The sequence below is a fragment of the Eurosta solidaginis genome, chromosome 1 (genome assembly GCF_040869045.1).
Source record: "Eurosta solidaginis isolate ZX-2024a chromosome 1, ASM4086904v1, whole genome shotgun sequence".
In the NCBI taxonomy this organism is placed as follows: Eukaryota; Metazoa; Arthropoda; class Insecta; order Diptera; family Tephritidae; genus Eurosta; species Eurosta solidaginis.
This window is the reverse complement of record NC_090319.1, coordinates 144172773-144191175: the sequence shown is the minus strand read 5'-3', so window position 1 is coordinate 144191175 and position 18403 is coordinate 144172773. Positions and strand designations below refer to the sequence as shown.

Below are 18403 nucleotides of genomic sequence, written 5' to 3'. Positions count from 1 at the left end.
TGAAAGACGGTATTATTAGACCATCTAGGTCTCCTTACAACAACCCAATATGGGTAGTGGATAAAAAAGGACTCGATGAGCTAGGCAATAAATAGAAACGTCTGGTAGTAGATTTTCGAAAGTTAAACGATATAACTATCGACGATAAGTACCCCATACCAAACGTTATATCCATTCTTTCAAGCATGGGCCAGTCCCAGTACTTTTCAACCCTTGATCTCGCAGAGCGAGATAGGGATAAACCGCATTTTCTGTGAACTATGGCAAATATGAATTTTGTAGACTACCATTTGGTTTCAAGAACGCGCCAAGTATATTCCAAAGGGCTATCGCTGATGTACTTAGGGAGCAAATAGGTAGAAGCTGTTACGTTTACGTTGATGACGTAATAATATTCTCACCTACAAAAGAGCAACACGTTCAAGATATAGACTGGGTTTTAAAAATTTTATGTGATGCAAACATGAAGGTTTCGGTGGAAAAATCGCATTTTTTTAAGACTGAAATTGAGTACCTCGGGTTTGTCGTGTCAAGCAAGGGCATTAAAACATGTCCCGAAAATGTTAATGCAATGCTAAATTTCCCGGCTCCAGAAAATTTGCATAGTCTCAGATCGTTCCTAGGATTAGCCAGCTACCAGATGCCAGATGTTTCATTAAAGATTTTGCCCACATAGCTAAACCTCTGACAGATATTCTAAAAGGCGAAAACGGCAGAGTCAGTGCTACTCAATCCAAAAGAGTCAAAATAGTTTTAATCTTAGAACAGCTTCAAGCATTTGATTCCCTAAAACATATTTTAGTATCAGAAAATGTTATGCTTGATTACCCTGATTATAAAAAACCTTTCGATTTGACAACAGACGCTTCTAACCATGGCATGGGCGCTGTTTTGTCTCAGGATGGCAGGCCCATAACCATGATTTCTAGAACATTAAAAGATAATGAGCTTAACTTCGCTACAAACGAAAGGGAGCCTCTAGCCATTGTGTGGGCTTTAAAGAACCTGAGAAACTACCTTTACGGTGTAAACAATTTAAAGATTTTTACAGATCACCAGCCTCTAGCGTTTGCAGTTTCGGATAGAAATCCGAATGCTAAGCTCAAACGTTGGAAAGCGTTCATCGATGAGCACAATGCAAAATTATACTATAAGCCAGGAAAAGAAAACTATGTTGCCGAAGCCCTGTCGCGTCAGCAACTGAACGTAATAGAAGAAGATTCAAATTCAAACTCAGCAACGATTCATAGCGAACAGTCCCTAACTTATACGATAGAGGCAGTTGAAAAGCCAGTAAATTGTTTTAAAAACCAAATCATTAATGAAGAGGCTGAAATACCGTCGAAACGAACTTTTATTATTTTTGGAAACAGAACAAGGCATATAATCCGATTTCGTGATAAAAACACACTTTTAGGCATCATTCAAGACCTTGTTAACACCAAAGTGGTGAATGCAATTCTTCAAAATTCAAGACCTTGTTAACACCAAAGTGGTGAATGCAATTCATTGTAGTTTGCCTACCTAAGCACACATTCAACATGACTTAGTACGTATATTTCCAAATACGAAATTCAAATATGCAAAAACGTTTGTAACAGACATATTTGATCAAAACGACCAGCTAGAGATTATAGTTACAGAACATAATCGCGCGCACCGCGCTGCACAAGAAAACGTCAAAAAAATTTTAAAGGATTATTTTTTTCCAAAACTAGAGAAAAATGCAAAAGAAGCAGTTGGTAACTGCAAAATTTGTTCAAGGGCAAAGTATAGTAGACATCACCAGAAACATATAGAATATCCGAAACACCAATCCCATCATATGTAGGCGAAACCCTGCATATTGATATTTTTTCTACAAACTCGAATTATTTTTTAACATGTTTGGATAAATTTTCCAAATTCGCAGTTGTTCAAACAATACGATCTAGGGCGATCGTAGATATAAAACCGAAAATCCTACAACTTTTGAATGTAGTTCCTAACGCAGAGTCATTTACTGCGATAATAAGAAATCATTGAACTCAAATACCGTCAGATATCTTCTTGCCAACAGTTTTGGTATTGAACTCGTAAATGCTCACCTCTCCACAGCACTTCTAATGGCTAAGTAGAGAGATTTCATAGTACATTGGTAGAAATAGCTAGATGCATGAAGCTAGAGAAATGCATTGATGACACAAAAGATTTGATATTGCTTTCGACTATAGAGTACAATAAAACAATACATTCTGTAACCAATAAAAGGCCAATCGACATATTTCGGCCTGCTACAGAAAATACAAATAATGGTGAATCGGCACGTATAACGCAAGCGCAGCAATCCGAATTAAAAGGTCACAACAAAAATCGGATACAACGTACATTTAATGCAGGTGATAAGGTCACGGTAAAAAGAAACAGAAAGCTAGGAAATAAATTAACCCCCTTTATGAAGAACAAATTGTAGAAAAGGACTTAAAAACTACAGTTCTTATTAAGGGGAGGGTGGTCCATAAGGACAATCTAAAATAGAGGTTTACGCCGATCACTTTATCGGCGGTGGCGGCGTATATCTCTAATCTAAAATAAGCAACCCTTTGAGGAAGTATTTATTATACCTTTAACATGGAGTTCGCATGCGCTACTTGCATTTAATGGAAGGTCAATATTCAGTTTGAACTACTACATCGTAATTTTGGAACTTTTTACTGAGCATTTCACAGATAGTTATTTAAGTTTAAATTAAATACTTAATCTAAATAATTGCTTAAATTATAGTTTTTGAAATAATTCAGTAGTATTAGGAAATTAATTTTAATATCTTACATTTAAGACCATAAGTTAAAGCTCGCTTAGAAACCAAATCAAAATTTTCACCCAAATGGTATGAGTGGGCTCAGAGAACCTTTACATTCCACTACAAGAAAATAACACCTCGGCAACAATTTATCTTAGACATTTTAAAATTGGTAAAAGTCCCACGGAAGTTCTTTTGCTCCACCACTAATAAATTGCCAATATATCAAACCATAATTCATTATGTCCAGTCAGCAAGATTATACGTATTTTCAATTTGCAAATTGGCAAAGCCATTGCGTATAATTTAATTCCACCAAACTGAACAAAACGTTACGTACGTTAAATGTAAAGGATCGAGGACGCTCCTCACTTAGAAGGGGAAGAGTTAAGACGATAAACTATTGATGCCCACCCACGTAACAGATATATTTTCGCTATCATAATAAGCAAAATACTTAACGGGTTCGCAAACACTTGCAATGCAAGAGTACGATGAATGCTGGGAGAGCGATCTGTGTTGCTGGCAGCGGAGATGGTGTGAACGCTGGCCCTATTGCAGTGGTTCTAATTGGAATAAAGTCTAAGAGAGCATTCTTATTGTATTCATTGTTGGTGGGAAGGTAAATGGATGGTAGCGATGAGTAAGCAGCGGTAGCTTCACATATTCTTATGAGAATTATGTTGTTCGTTTTACTTTGTGGCAATTGGACCTACAAGACGTTTTGCGCGACATTACATTGTAAAATTAATATAATTGAGATTGAAGTAAATGTTAACATTTATAAAGAAACTAAAATTGTTTAATTTACACAAAGTACTACCGAATGATCGTTATGTCATAAGGGATGTAGATAACTGACAACTGACACATCTGCCATATGACGGCATTGTTGAAGCTATGAAAATTCGTAAATGGTGCCTGCTTAATAACAACGAACAAGACCAACTTCAGTCACCAACTGCAACAGGTCACACAACCTCAGCTGATTGAGGTCAATCATTAAGTCAGATTGACCGAGTTGTAATGCACTTATATTTAATCTGTCATGTCACCCATTTTATTATACCATGCATTTCTGACAGATAGTAAATGTCACCTGCTGGCGGAAATGCAGCCAACTTCGCTTTTGCGCTGGGGCCTTCTTCTTTCGGTGACAGCGAAATGCAGAGGTTGTTCAAGTAAAAATAAAACAAAAGAAATAAATCAAATCGTTTTAAATTAAAACAAACAAATTGCAAAACGTTATTTTAGGATGTCAAACAATAAACATAAAACTGACACATCATTTAACACTTATTTTGCTACTTACATTAATATTAACATTAATAATTATTTAGTTCTGGAAGATTGTATTAGTATTGTGCACAACATTATTCACGTAGGTACATTAAAATGACATTTGGTTATTTTTCTACATTCTCTTGCATCTCTGTATAACAGCTGAGTAGACGCTGCTTATATTAGCCGTGTTTTTTTACACTCGTATACGTTTCGTTTGCGCGTAAAAAAAACGCCTATCCTCGCTTAGATAATGCTTAGGAGACCCATCTAGCGGCTGTGGTTAAACAACTAGCTACAGCAACAGGGTGTACCGAAAAGCGGATACACAACGCTCTGATGGCCATAGGGTATAACATATAGCTGAATCAGTTACGATGACTTGTGGACACACATATAATACATAGAATTAGTGTAGAGGGTGAAACAAAGAACATATTTCAGTTACATCTGAGTATAATGCGTATTGAAATTTAGTAGGACAAAATTTATGTGCAGCAATTTCAGAGGTGTATTAAAGTGTGTCGCTTAGCATTCCATATAAAGCTTAAGCGTAAACGGATATACGCGTGTTAAAAAACATGGCTATTGTCAAAATCTTCTTTGAAGTTCATCGCGTTTTGTAGTTTTTGTTGAATTCGTATACTTTCCAGCGTCATTCTCGTTTTCTCTCTCCGTTCAATGTCTAAAATTTTAACATTTGAGAAATCCGCTATGTGGTTGCCCTTTGTTAGGTGTTGTGCCAGACCGGTCGACGGTTTTTTGTTTTCTGCATCTTTCGTATGTTCATTAATTCTTATACCTAGTTGCCGTTTTGTTGTACCGATGCAACATTTGTTACATTTTTCGTTTTCGTTACCATTGCCAGTTTTTTGTAAACAACATCGGTTTGTTGTTCTTTTGTAATTGGGTCTTTTGTTCTAGTGAAAATTTTTTTGAGCGCGTTAATGTAATTAATGTTTTTGTTATTTATTGTTTTATGTAATATTTCATTATCTGTAAAGCCCGGGATGTAAGTTACGCCGATATATTTCTTGTTCATATTATCTTGTTGTATGTTATCTTTTTGGTGAACTCTGTTCACAGTATTATGGATCAGTCTATCCGTAAGAGAACTTGGATAGCTATTTTTAAATATAATTTTCTTTATCTTTTTAATGTTATCCGTCTAGAAATCTTCATTACAAAGTAATATTACTTTTCTTACTAAATTTGCTGTTGTGTTGATTTTTTGTTTTCATGGATGGTTTGAGTGGTAATTTATTAATCGTCCCGAGGCAACGGATTTTGCGAACCAATTCATTAGTAAATTTTTATTTTTTCTACTCACTTCTACATCTTGGAAGGCTAATTTATTGTCTCTTTCCGTTTCAATCGAGAATTTTATACTCGTGAGTTTAATATTTCTTCCGCATCTTTAGATTTAATTGTTGCGAATACATCATCTACATACTTGTTGATGTATTTGATGTATATGTCCTTTTTCTTTAATTCAGCTATGCTGTCGTCACGGATTTTGTCTAGTACTATATCTGCTATAGTCGGAGACAGTGGATTTCCCATTGGCATCCCGCAGGTTTGCTGATACAATTTTGAATTGTATATGAAATAATTGTTTTCTCGCAGGCAAAATTCTAGTATGGTTTGGAATTGTTTCTTTGAAATATTTCTATGTCTTTCCAACTGCGTCCACTGTTTCATTATCGTCTGTATTGCTATGTGTGTGGGAATGTTTGTAAAAGGTGAAATTAAGTCAAATGATATAAGTATTTCGTCATCGTCAATATTAATATTTTTCAATCTTTCTTTTAATTGGAACGAATTTTTTACATTATAATCAACAGATATTAAGTTTTTCAGTATGGCACCGGTATGCCTATCTAACTTATAGCAAGGCACTTTCGTGGATGATGAGATCGGCTTCAGTGGCATGTTGTCTTTATGAATTTTCGGTAGACCGAATAATCTGGGCGCTACAGCCGCAGTCCATGATAGTTGAAATTTTTCTCTTACATTAATATTATTCTTTGTATAACTCGTTAACGATGGTATTGTTTTTCCTCATTAGTTGTTGCGTTGGATCCTTCCTAATTATTTTGTAGATTTTCCTGTCGCTTAGTAAGTCTGTCATTTTTTCCTCGTACTCGGTTTTATTCATTAATGCCGTTTTTTCATTTCATTTCATTTCATTTATTCGGTGAAAAGACATTAGTACAGTAAGACAAATTGTCTTTTGTAGTACAACAAACATAATTCATATAATTCATTTAAATAAATAAATAAAAGATGCTAGAAAACAAGAATATCAAAACAATACTACAAAACTTAAAATTTTTAATTTTTTAAATTTTAAATTTTGGTTAAATTAGATTAAGAAAAGATAAAAATAAAATAAATGCCCAGTTTAAGTTTGTTGACTAGAAAAATAACTGAAAATAATATGTTTGTAGTTGCTTTGGTTTACATTATTCCTAATTGCAGCTGGGATAGAGTTCCAAATACGTACGGTGTTGACGAAAAACAGCCTTGACGAAGCAACGAAGTTAAAGTTAGGCACAACTAGATTACTCGTCCTGGGAGACCTAGTGAATGTCAATTTCTCAAAAAGATATGCTGGTGATTTTGTCACAATCAAGCGGTACAAAAAAATCACACTTCTAGCTTTTTGGTAGTCAAATATGTTACATCCTAATAGCTTGGACCCTAGTGATTTTGTCAGCTATACTGCTTCTTATTGCGTCCTTACTTTTTTCGTCTTCGATCTCATGTAAACCTTGTTCCAGTTGCGCGATAAGATGTATTGGAGAAAAATTATCTTTTGTGACCGGTAATGCAAACTTTGTGCCAAGCGAGAGTAATAAGCAGCTTTCTTGAGGTACGTCCATATTCGTTTTTTTAATGAACCAGTCCTCGTTGAATCGTATGCCAAATTTGTCGATGTGTTTTGTTATTTGTGTTTGGATCTTCCTTTGGTGTGTTTTTTCCGTGGCGTTGATGAATTATTTTGTGAAATGTTTTTTTTTTCTACAATATTATCATAGTCGTGCTCATTTAATTTATGTTTTAGTGTATTATCAAGAAGAATTTCCGAGCTCTAGGCCACACATATATATTAGTAATAAAAATACAATTGATTATACCATATATGTTGTATTTATTTATTTTGTCGATATTTCGATTTCAATTAGAAATCATCTTCAGGGACTTGTGAATGCACCTTGTCATAAGTCCCTGAAGATTATTTCTAATTGAAATCGAAATATCGACAAAATAAATAAATACAACATATATGGTATAATCAATTGCATTTTTATTACTAATATATATGTGTGGCCTAGAGCTCGGAAATTCTTCTTGATATAACTTTCGAAAGGCCGAAAATAAAAATAAAAAAACATCAGTTTTAGTGTATTAGTTACGTATTTTAATTCGTCTTCAATTATTTTAATGCTTATATTTGATTCCTTAATTTCTGGGTTTAATATTTTAAGTGGAAAACCGGATTCCAATTTTTGTAGTTGGGTTCGGGTGGACTGGTGTTTAAAGTAGTTTGCTAAGAATCTAAATTTGCCTCGTAAGTGTGGTGGTGTGATGCCCTAGCTCTTGCATTTGAGCAGAAATTAAAGGATTTTCTTTTGTTTCGTGATATTTTTTGATTTTTTGTTAAATTTGTTAATATTAAGTGGTATTTCTTCATTGTATTTAGATTTGTTTTGATGTGCCGAAAGAAATGTTTCATGTTTATGTAAGACTGTAGTTAAGATGTTTTGTATCTCGGATTTTGTCACCGATTGTAGAATCTTTATTATGTTGGTTAAATGATGTGCCAGTTTTATGCTTATTGTTAGACATCCTAAAATAACGTCTAATGAATTTAATTTTATATACTCATCATTAAATAGATCCCCAAAGAGGAAGACGTAAGGTAAACGTCGAAACGCGTCGGGAAAAACAAATATACCCTGTTTTAATTTATGGCCACAAATGCTCATTTTAGTAAACCAAAAAGGTTTTTTTTTACAAATAATTTCAATTATTTCACAAAATGTTCACCGCTTTGACAATAGCAGTGGCAAAAAACGGTTATAATTTATGCCCAGCTGCTATATTAAATTACGGTGAACTACACCGTCTTCTTAGAATCCACATAACTACTTTTACAATGCAACATTTTTGACAACATACTCTATGTAACGGCCGCTATATAGCGGCACCGCTTCCGCGGAAACCAAGCCTTAAAGAGAATTGCAATAAAACAAAATACACAGATAACACGGGTCAACACAAAATTTGACTTTGACTTCAAAGCATTAAATTTCAATTCTTTAGGTCGTAATTTGACGAAAAAAAAATATATGGCATGAAAAAGTTTGCTTTCCTGTTTAGGAAACCGCTTGATCGAAATTTTTCAAAATCTGTGGTTTTAATTTTTACTTGAAAATGTAACAATTCAAATAAAAATTTTTATTAAGTTTTAATATCGAAATAACTTACAAAAAAGTGGAAAATGATTTAAAAGAGTACACTTTTACTCTTTCTTTTAAGTTTATAGGTACCATCCCTCAATAAACCCCAAATACAGTCTCCCATAATGTTTTCATTATATTGGCCTTGATAACGTTGTTCGAAGAACAGCCTAAAAGCTCTGCTTTACTTTTTGGTAAATTTAAATCTCTAAAAAAATCATTAAAATCTTCAATAGTGATGAAATGATGTTTTGGTTGTTCTGGTGTCGATAAAAACTCCTTATTGGCATTGGTTTTATAAGAAATAAGAGATGACCCATTCCTCTGCGATATTTTTTTCGGTGGCTCTGGTACTGGTAATGTCAGATCGTGTGCGACTGGAGCAGAAGAAGATTCAAGATCAGGATATTCGATAGCTTTTTCATTTTTACTTCTACGTTTTTTACTAGAATTAACAATGCAAAAGTAGCAGTCTTTAACGTGGTCTTTTGGTTCTCCCCAGATTCTTGGTGTTGCAGATTACATAGATCTTTTCTCACCTCGGTACCACCCTAAAATATAGAAAGAGAAATCAATATGTGTACTTTATTTAATTTACTATTTAAATAAAATTTGTTTACCTTCCAAACATCTTTTACAATAAATACAAGCAACATGTGGAGCCCATGTCTTGTATTGATTCCAAACAGGACAGCCAAAATAGTCTTCGTAGGCTTCACAGAGGATGAGAGAGAACTTTAATAAATTGCCCACATATATAACAAAAAGCATCAGCTTCATATTTACACTTTCGCGACGACATTTTAGGTTATTCTGGATTTGTACAAAACACCTGCTCGTTGTTTAATTATCACTTTAGCGCCATGGGTATTGTTACTATAACTACTACGAAAGCAAACTTTATACCGAAAAAAGGTATTTTCTTTTCGTTTTTGTGTATAATAAAACAGAAAATCATAAAAAAAACTTTAGGGCAAAGAACACAATTTTTTTTGTAGTCGTGTAATGTATGTTTGTTTGGATTTATGTCGACCTGACACCACCTTATAATGTTCTACCCACAGAAAAACACTGCAGCATTATGCATTATGCTCATCTAAGCCAATGCATTTTTATGCAATATATAAATATCGACCTCACACATTCAAATTGCATTCATATTACAATATCGACCCACATAAATTATGTTCACCCCAACACAGCGGGATTTCAACATCACATACAAATGCCGCCAGCAAGACCCATATCCGGTTACATTCAACTGGCACATTGACCAATTCATTAATAGCGTGACTGAATGTCAATAACGGTTTGTCAATGTGCCTGCCAAAATATTTATAAGTACATAATAACAAAAATCTAAAATTAGGTCAAACTAATATGCTGACACAGAATGTATGTATTAGGAATGTAGATACCTTTAGTGTGTAATTATTAGTGTAATTACGTATGTGTAAAATAAGAAATTTTGTATAAAAAGAAATGCATTTCTTCAATAAAGACAATCAATTTATAACGCTACTCATCAGCGTTCATTTTCATTATTTCAAGTTTTACAACACAAGTAACGTCTATTCTTGCGGAACTGGCAACACTATTCACCACCTTAATATCCCTACAAGACAGGTACTAGTTACCTAATCGATTACTTAATCGTCACCGATAACTTGGTCACCAATTATCGTCTTAATGACTTTTACATTGCTGTCGTGAAAAAAGTAACGCACGCGCTTTCTCAAAATAGTGTACGTGTAACTCGCTTTCTCGCCTTTATCTTTCTTACCTATTGTGTTTTTGACATTCCTTCTCCCTCGATGTTATTTACTTTTGATGTTACTTCATTAGGTATGTTTTCGTTATCGCTAACCAAAACATATGCAACAACAACAATAAGGGTAACTGGCCTGCCGGTTACCCGTACCGGTTACCTTCTATCAAATCGCTTTTTCCATGAATGAAACGCGTCTTTTATGTTCATATAATATTTAATTATAAATAATTCATATATACAATGTTTTTTTACAATTTAAATTATTCCCTTATTACTCTAGTGAACTTTACTTATGTGTATGTTGATATGTACAAGCTAATTAATGCTCCTATTACCGTTTACAACTCAACTCTGGTTGGGTTGAAATTTCGCAATTTGGTATTACAGATTACAACTCAACCTGTCAAAAAAAATGTCGGTTGAGTTGTCTAGTCTAACAAGTTTTTGTGGCATTACCGTTTACAACCTTGTGCTGGTGTAGTTGTCAAAGGCGTCAAAATCTTACAACTGATTTCTAGCAGTTGTCTCATACAATTTTGCAGTTGCTTTGAAAAAATGTTACGTTTTAGAAGACGGCTCACCACCTAATTTTTAGCAACAATTTTCGAAGTTGGTAACAAAAGACACGTTTCGACCTCCGATTTAAGAATCCGAATTTAACTCCTGTCATATCATTTCGGTTCAAATTTTCATGTGGTTGTATTTTGCCAGATTTTTTGTACACACTAATGCAGAAAGGCGTTGGACCCACCCAGGGTTATTTTTACAAATCGCGGCCAAAGACCGCCGACGCAGAAAGATGTTCTGTGCGAAAAAATACTGTGGATCGAACCTCATATTTCGGACCCTCGGGCCATTTTGTGGGTTTTTGTAAATATTTTTCGACAGAAATAAAATTTTTAATTTCCGCTTTCGAATCCTAAAAACGGAGACCAAAACGCGCCTTTTGATACCACCTTTAATAAGAGTTAGATGGTACATGGGCTCAAAAAAAGTTACCAAAAAAAAAAAACAAAAAATTTAAAGCCGGTATTTAAACTTTTTTTAACAAACAATAATCAACAATTCTGTACACATTTATAGAAAAAACAACGTTTAAACGAAGGATTACATGAATAACTTTTTGACTTTATGGAGCGATATTCCGAAGTCGGACGAGGCTGGCCGCGGTTGGATGCAGCCAATATAGGTGAAATTAGGCGAACGTGACTCCCATTGATACTAATCACTACTCCTGCGATCCCCCAGCATAGGGGGTCCGAATATACCCGCGGTAGGTATGCCTGTCGTAAGAAGCGACTAAAATACCAGATTCAAGGGGCTGTGTAGCGCAACCCTTCAGGTTGCCAGAGCAATATATAGCTTCTCCAAACCCAATTGTCAACCTCACCTATCAGCGGCGAATCCTGTTTCACTAACAGACGAGGCTCTGGCGACCCCAAGCTCCTCATGGAACTTGGGGGTAGGGAGGGAGGGAATGGCCTGAAGGTTTAATGTGGCCACATAAATCGTTCCCGAGATGGTTGGGCTAGCACCTTAATGGTGCTATGGTACCGGAGCGTACCGGATTTGTATCCGGCAAAGGACCATCACATCGATAACACTCCCCAAAGCCTTCGGGGAGCAACCTTATCGCTACAACAACAACACTACTCCTGGAAATCCTGTTTTAGAGTAAAATACAATTTTTGCTCTTTGGGTTTTAATCCCCTTCGCACAAATATGCTCCTCAATAATATCTAAAACCAGTCCAACTCCAAAATCATTTTTGATAGCTGCCATCACCAAGAGTCTGAGTGTGGCGCATAATTTTAAAATAGGGGTTCAGCCTTCCCTCGAAAGCATTTGCGAAAATGGTCCTTAATTTTGTTTAGTAATGAGCAAAATGCTTCCTTTCAAATCTGCAAAATAACTTCATTTGAAGCTCATCATTTGTCAAATTCAGGGATGCACCTTAACGTTAAGCTAATCGTTTATCAAAAAATTTCCACCGTTTCCGTTGAAACACTTCGAAATATTATCAATAAAGAAATTATCAAGATAAATTGTATCTCGTTTTTAACCGAAACGAAAAGCTTTCGTTAGCGTTAAAAACGTTAACAAAAACGTGATACTTTATGTTTGAATTGTGCTGGCAATGCTATAGCCATGGTGAAGCCGTAAGGTGGTAACAGCGAGCGGACATACACACAAACTCCATGTAATTTGTTTGTGTAATTCGTTGGTGGTAATGTCAAAAATACTCTGAGAAATGTTCGTACTGTCAAAATTCATGAGAAAAGTTGCAATCACCTTGGCTAATGCTTTCACCTTCAATGACTCCGCCATCAGTCAGCTGGGTTAAAAATTTGTAAACAAACGTTCGTGCAATGTAAAAGTGTGGGCAAATAGAGTTGGATAAAATATCAAAATAAACATATTCCAAATAATGGAAAGTAATTAATATTAAGTAAACTGCACGTAAATCTTATCGTGGAAAGTGTCCATGCAAGCAACTTGCAACAAAAGCAGCTCGTAAATCAGCTTCAACCGGTGGTGAAAAAAAAAATTTAAATCAAGTGATTAAGCTATTATGGGTAATAGTCTAGTTGAGGGGTCGACTGCTAATACGCTACCAAAAAAATCGAGTGAGGTGTCAAAAGACGCGTATTAATCTCGAGAACAATAATCCGAAGGCGGAAAAGAAAAATTGTATCTCTGTCCGGAGATATTTGCAGTTGAAGTTGGCGATTTCCATGTGGTTGTTGTTGTGTTTGTACCCACAAAAAAAATTGTGCATCACCTTTTCCGCCTTCGGATTATTAATACTGATATCAAGACGCGTCGTTTGACACCCCTCGATATTTTTGGTAGCGTATTAGCAGTCGACCCCTCAACTAGACTATTACCTAAAAAAGGCAACCGCCACGGTGATGCACAATTTTTTTTGTGGGTACAAACACAACAACAACCACATGGAAATCGCCAACTTCAACTGCAAATATCTCCGGACAGAGATACAATTTTTCTTTTCCGCCTTCGGATTATTGTTCTCGAGATTAATACGCGGGTAATAGTCTAGTTGAAGGGTCGACTGCTAATACGCTACCAAAAATATCGAGTGAGGTGTCAAAAGACGCGTGTTAATCTCGAGAACAATAATCCGAAGGCGGAAAAGAAAAATTTTATCTCTGTCCGGAGATATTTGCAGTTGAAGTTGGCGGGATCCATGTGGTTGTTGTTGTGTTGTACCCACAAAAAAAAATTGTGCATCACTGTGGCGGTAGCCACGGTTATACCACACACCCGGATGGCGTAGCCCAGGGTTATTTTTTATAAGCGCGGCCGAAGGCCGCCAACGCAGAAAGGTGTTCTGCGCAAAAATTCTATGGATCCGACCCCCGGTTTCGGAGGTACCCGCGGGTCTTTTTTCGGTTTTTCGTTAATATCTTTTGAACGAGTTAAAAGTTTTATTTTCCGCCTTGGGATTATTAATACTGATGTCAAGACGCGTCGTTTGACACCTCTCTCGATATTTTTGGTAGCGTATTAGCAGTCGACCCCTCAACTAGACTATTACCAAATGGTAGTAGTGCAGTTTAGGGGCCCCACCCTAAAGTTGGGCCAAGAATTTTCAGTGAGGTATTAAAAGACGTGTATTAATCTCGAGAACGGAAAAGAAAAATTTTATCTCTGTCCGGAGATATTTCCAGTTGAAATTGGCGATTTTCATGTGGTTGTTGTTGTGTGTACCCACAAAAAAAATTGGCCCAAATTTCGGTTGGTTCCGTAAACTGCACTATTACCCAATTGATCATAAGGGTCTTATATCGGTAGCATTGCAAGGCAAGGATTACGCTGCGGTGGCCACACAAAAAAAGGTTTCTGGGAAGCTGATTGATCCAGAAACAGTCACACTATTTCGCATAATGAAAAATATTGGTTGTGTTATGACCGGTCGCATTGGTAAGAAAGCAACTAAATAAACGAAAACTATGTCGTTTGTAATAACTTGTACCTTTTCATTGTAGCCGATAGCACCTTTCGCGATCAACACCTTTCGTTTGATACCCAAAACACCTCCTAGGGTCACACGTGATCCACACACGTATAAAGGTCTGCAAATGTGACTCAAACACCGTTCACCAGATTCCCCCCCCCGTTATTTAGGGATTTTCGGTTATCTCGATCAGCGCACAAATGTGGATGCCTGAAAAAGCTGTATGAAGATCTGCAATAAAATAAAATGCCACATACACTCATGCTCATATTAATAGGTACAAAATTGAAAATGATTTCATTCAAAAAGTATAGGTATTTACTGACGCTATATATTAAATGGAAAATATTAATATGAGCATGAGTGTACGCCTCTATGTAAATTCATTCGAATTAAAATTTCATTTGTTTATTTTTGTTTCGCTTGTACAGAATTTTCAACTCAAACGCTTATTTTTGCGCTGCAGGCCAAATTTGAGAACTTAAGTTAATAATAAAAATAATATCACGAGAAAAGAAAAAAACAAAAATATTGCGATTTCACAGTCCATATTCATTAAGAGCTGTGCTCCAAGTCTTAAAAAGGTTACTCGAGCGAGTGTTAAAAGTTAATTAAATATATGTACACCTGTATGCGCAATAGATTGAGTCAAACGAAATCAAATTAAAATTCACTTCTATTATTGCGGACACAGGTGTATACTCTGTATGAGTTTATTTGTTATTTAGCCTCAATAGCAAAATAGTTTCGGTCAGCTCATCACCCAAATTTGACCTGTAGTCATTTACAATATATTTAAATGCGGAAAACGCACGCTCCACACTGACTTGTGTTGCCGGAGTCGCGTGAATAATTTGGGAAAGCCGATACAAATGTTTGTATGTATATTTCATTCGTTCCCAAAAAGCAGCTAAATTTAATTTTGTGTCTGTTGATTCGTTGAATGATTCAATAGCTGAATAACCTTCTAAAATGCATGAATCGTTGAATGTTGGTGCAGTGGTTTGGTTTAGAAGTTCTGTAAGCAAATCTGTATCGTCCTCGCTTGCCATTGTAAAACTGTTGTCTTGTACAGCCTTCAAGAAAAAAATAAAATATTTTTATTTTCAGGAATTTCCAAACTTTACTATGGATACTATACCTGCGTAAGGGAAGTAACTTTCAAATGTAGCGCTTTCAAATGATCAATGGCTACACCTCTCATATGTACAAATTCCGATATTTGTAACAAGCGATGAAGCCTAGGGTCTAAGTAAATAGCTGCAGCTACTGTTGGATTAGCAAGCAATTTATTTTTTCGCTCATTTATTGAAATGAATAAGAGTTTTGAAATATCTGAGTGTGTTGAGGCTTTTTTAACTGCTAAGCAAGTTTCCAAGAAAAATTTAATGAAGTCACCGAAAAGTAAATTATGTTTTTGAAGCTGTTCCGTAATTACTTTCATAACATAAAAGCTTTGTAAAAAGTCATCCACAAAATCCCAGTCTATGATTGATTTAGCAATATTGTTTTTGATAAATTCTTGAAGCACTTTTAAATGATTTACCATCTCATATGAGTAGCTCCAACGTGTTGGGCATTCAGCAGAGGGTAGTGGTAAGTTATGTTCGACCAGAACACGATGTAGTCCTTGTGTGCGCAACTTTTTTGCTATTGTGCGGCAATCTTCATACTTTGGCTTTACATCTTTATGGTTTAATACATCCTGTACACACAATTGTACCGTGTGTGCGGCACATCTTATTACAGAGAGGGAATCTGCAATAAAATTATATGTTATAAAAGTGTATTCATTTGTTATATATGTATATAAGTCGCACTAAAATGAGTTGTCATGCAATCATCAAATATCGGATCGTCGAAAATATTGTCACATGGAATTGAATCCAAATCTTCGACCCCATCCTCTTCATTGTCAAACTTGCTGTCGACATATTCAACCTTGCTGTCGACATATTCAACCTCGTTCTGCAAAAGTTTACCACACTTTATCATATTTTGGCCGTTGTCGCTAGTGATACTATATATTTGTTCTATTGAAATGTCATATCTGAAAACGTTAAATGATAGTTTTTTAAGAATTAGGGGCATCGATATCAATGAAATGGACCAAACAACTTACTTTTCTAAGGTCTCCATAATTATTTGTTTTAAATTTTCCGCTGTATGCCTTTCTATGAAATTTGTGACTGAAGGTGTTTTAATAACTATTTCTCCCTTATCTATTAGTTGCGCATTTATGCATACAACATTGCGGTAAAATCGTTTAGCACTATCAATTTTTATGGAAAATATTCTGTTTTTCAATAATGTTTTTAAACTGTCGATTTCGTTGTGCACTTGTTTTAGCAAAACATTGTGTATATTATTTCTGTTAATGTTATTTAGCCCAACTTGCTGACAAATGGGAGCTAATACTTTTTGCATAGGACTGCTACTGAAAACTTGTAAGGCAAGCCCACATTCAGCCACTAAATCACTACACAATTTTCTAACTTCGTTTCTGGACATCGTTAAAATTATTTTATACTTAACATCTTCCTGAAGGGTCTTAATTTCCACATATGTATTATTCTCATTATATTCTTCCCTGTGCTTTCGTAAAAGATGAGATTTCAGGTTTCCCAGGTGATCACTAGAAAGGATCCGGTGGCATATTTTGCATTCGTTTTTTCCATTGCTATCCAGCTCATAAAAGTTGCGAATTGTATCACCCCGTTTTGTTCTCATTTTACACTATGATTTCCACTTTTTAATTGTAATTAGTACATATATTAAATAAACGCAATGAGCTTTGTAATTGCAGTAGAAATTTTTACAGAAGAATACACGATATAAATTTTGGTTGACGCGATTACGTTAGGTGTTTTCCCGAACTTTTCCGACTAAAACTAGTAGAACTGTCAAAAGGAAAAAATCCTCTCAGAGTGGGAAGCAAAACCAGTCAGAAAAGTGCATTCGGGAATGATTTCAAGCAGTCCGTGACTGTCCATAACTGTCCATGACAAAGTTTTTGGTCTTCGGGAACAAAGCTATTATGGATAATATAGCATTGCCAGCATAGTTTGAAAATAATAATCAACTTAAACGATTTGATTTCGTTTCGATATGGCAGAAAACGAAACAAAATCATTTCGTTAATTTGACGTTCTTAACGTTAATAAACGAAACGAAATGACTTTGTTTCGTTTATTAACGTTAATTATCGTAACGAAATGATATCGGTTCGTTGGTTAAGCATGCCTGGTTCAAGCCGATGTCGATTATTTGCACTCAGCGAATACATCGTTTTATTGCAATGTGTGTATGGCGGAACATCGTTCATCTATTTGTTTGTCGACACCCCCTGTCGCTACAAGTGATCAAAGTCGTCAAATTTTGACTGAAAATCAGAAAATAATAAAAAATAAGAGTACAAGTGCTAACTCTCTTCTGGATACTTTGTCTAATGATATTTCAGACGCAGGTATGCAAAAAGGTGCTGCGATATGCAATAATCATGCTGCTGATTTGCGATATGTGCTTTCTGCTTTATCCGCTATTCGCAATAATAACAAAGAGTTAGCTAACAAATGTGATGCACTACGTGCTGAAGTTCACTCTCTGCATAACTGCCTGCAAGCTAAAGATGACGCTATAATATCATTAACTGCTGAAATAAATGGGCTGCATTCTGTTGTTGGTGATTTGCATAAGCTCTTCACTGAGTATGCTTTTAGTGTAAACAAACGTGAAGAGATCACCGAAAATTCTAATTCGTCTCTTGGATCTCCTACAAATCTACATACGAATGATGTTCTAAGTACAGAAGGTGGTACTGTTGCTGCTGCTGCCGCTGTCGCTAGCACAGTAGATAAACGGTCAACTGCTTCTTATATAGATATCGCTTCAAGTGCTGAGACAACAATTGTTTCTCCTACCGCGCTGTGTCCGCATGATAATGTGAATGCTAATGTGAATGCTAATAATAATAATACAGTAAGCGCTAAAGGTTTGCTTTCTCCTAATTGTACCTTGTCTCTAATCTCTAATGATGTTAATAATGAGGGTCCGTTGATGATTCTACAAAAGACCAAGCGTGCAAAGGAATTTAAAGTTAAAAATGCTAACCAAGCGAATGAGCC

At 35.5% G+C, this 18403-nt stretch overlaps 1 protein-coding gene across 1 annotated transcript; it reads right to left on the bottom strand.

The window, feature by feature from the left end:
- Nucleotides 1-14667: 14667 nt before the first annotated feature.
- LOC137238578 (uncharacterized) lies at nucleotides 14668-17146 on the bottom strand. Its single transcript, XM_067763760.1, has 4 exons — nucleotides 16402-17146; nucleotides 16100-16329; nucleotides 15421-16037; nucleotides 14668-15355 (listed from the first exon to the last, which is right to left on the bottom strand). Exons 1-4 carry the CDS (start codon nucleotides 17007-17009, stop codon nucleotides 14993-14995), a joined length of 1818 nt encoding a protein of 605 aa, XP_067619861.1. The 5' UTR covers nucleotides 17010-17146; the 3' UTR covers nucleotides 14668-14992.
- Between the last annotated feature and the right edge of the window lie 1257 nt (nucleotides 17147-18403).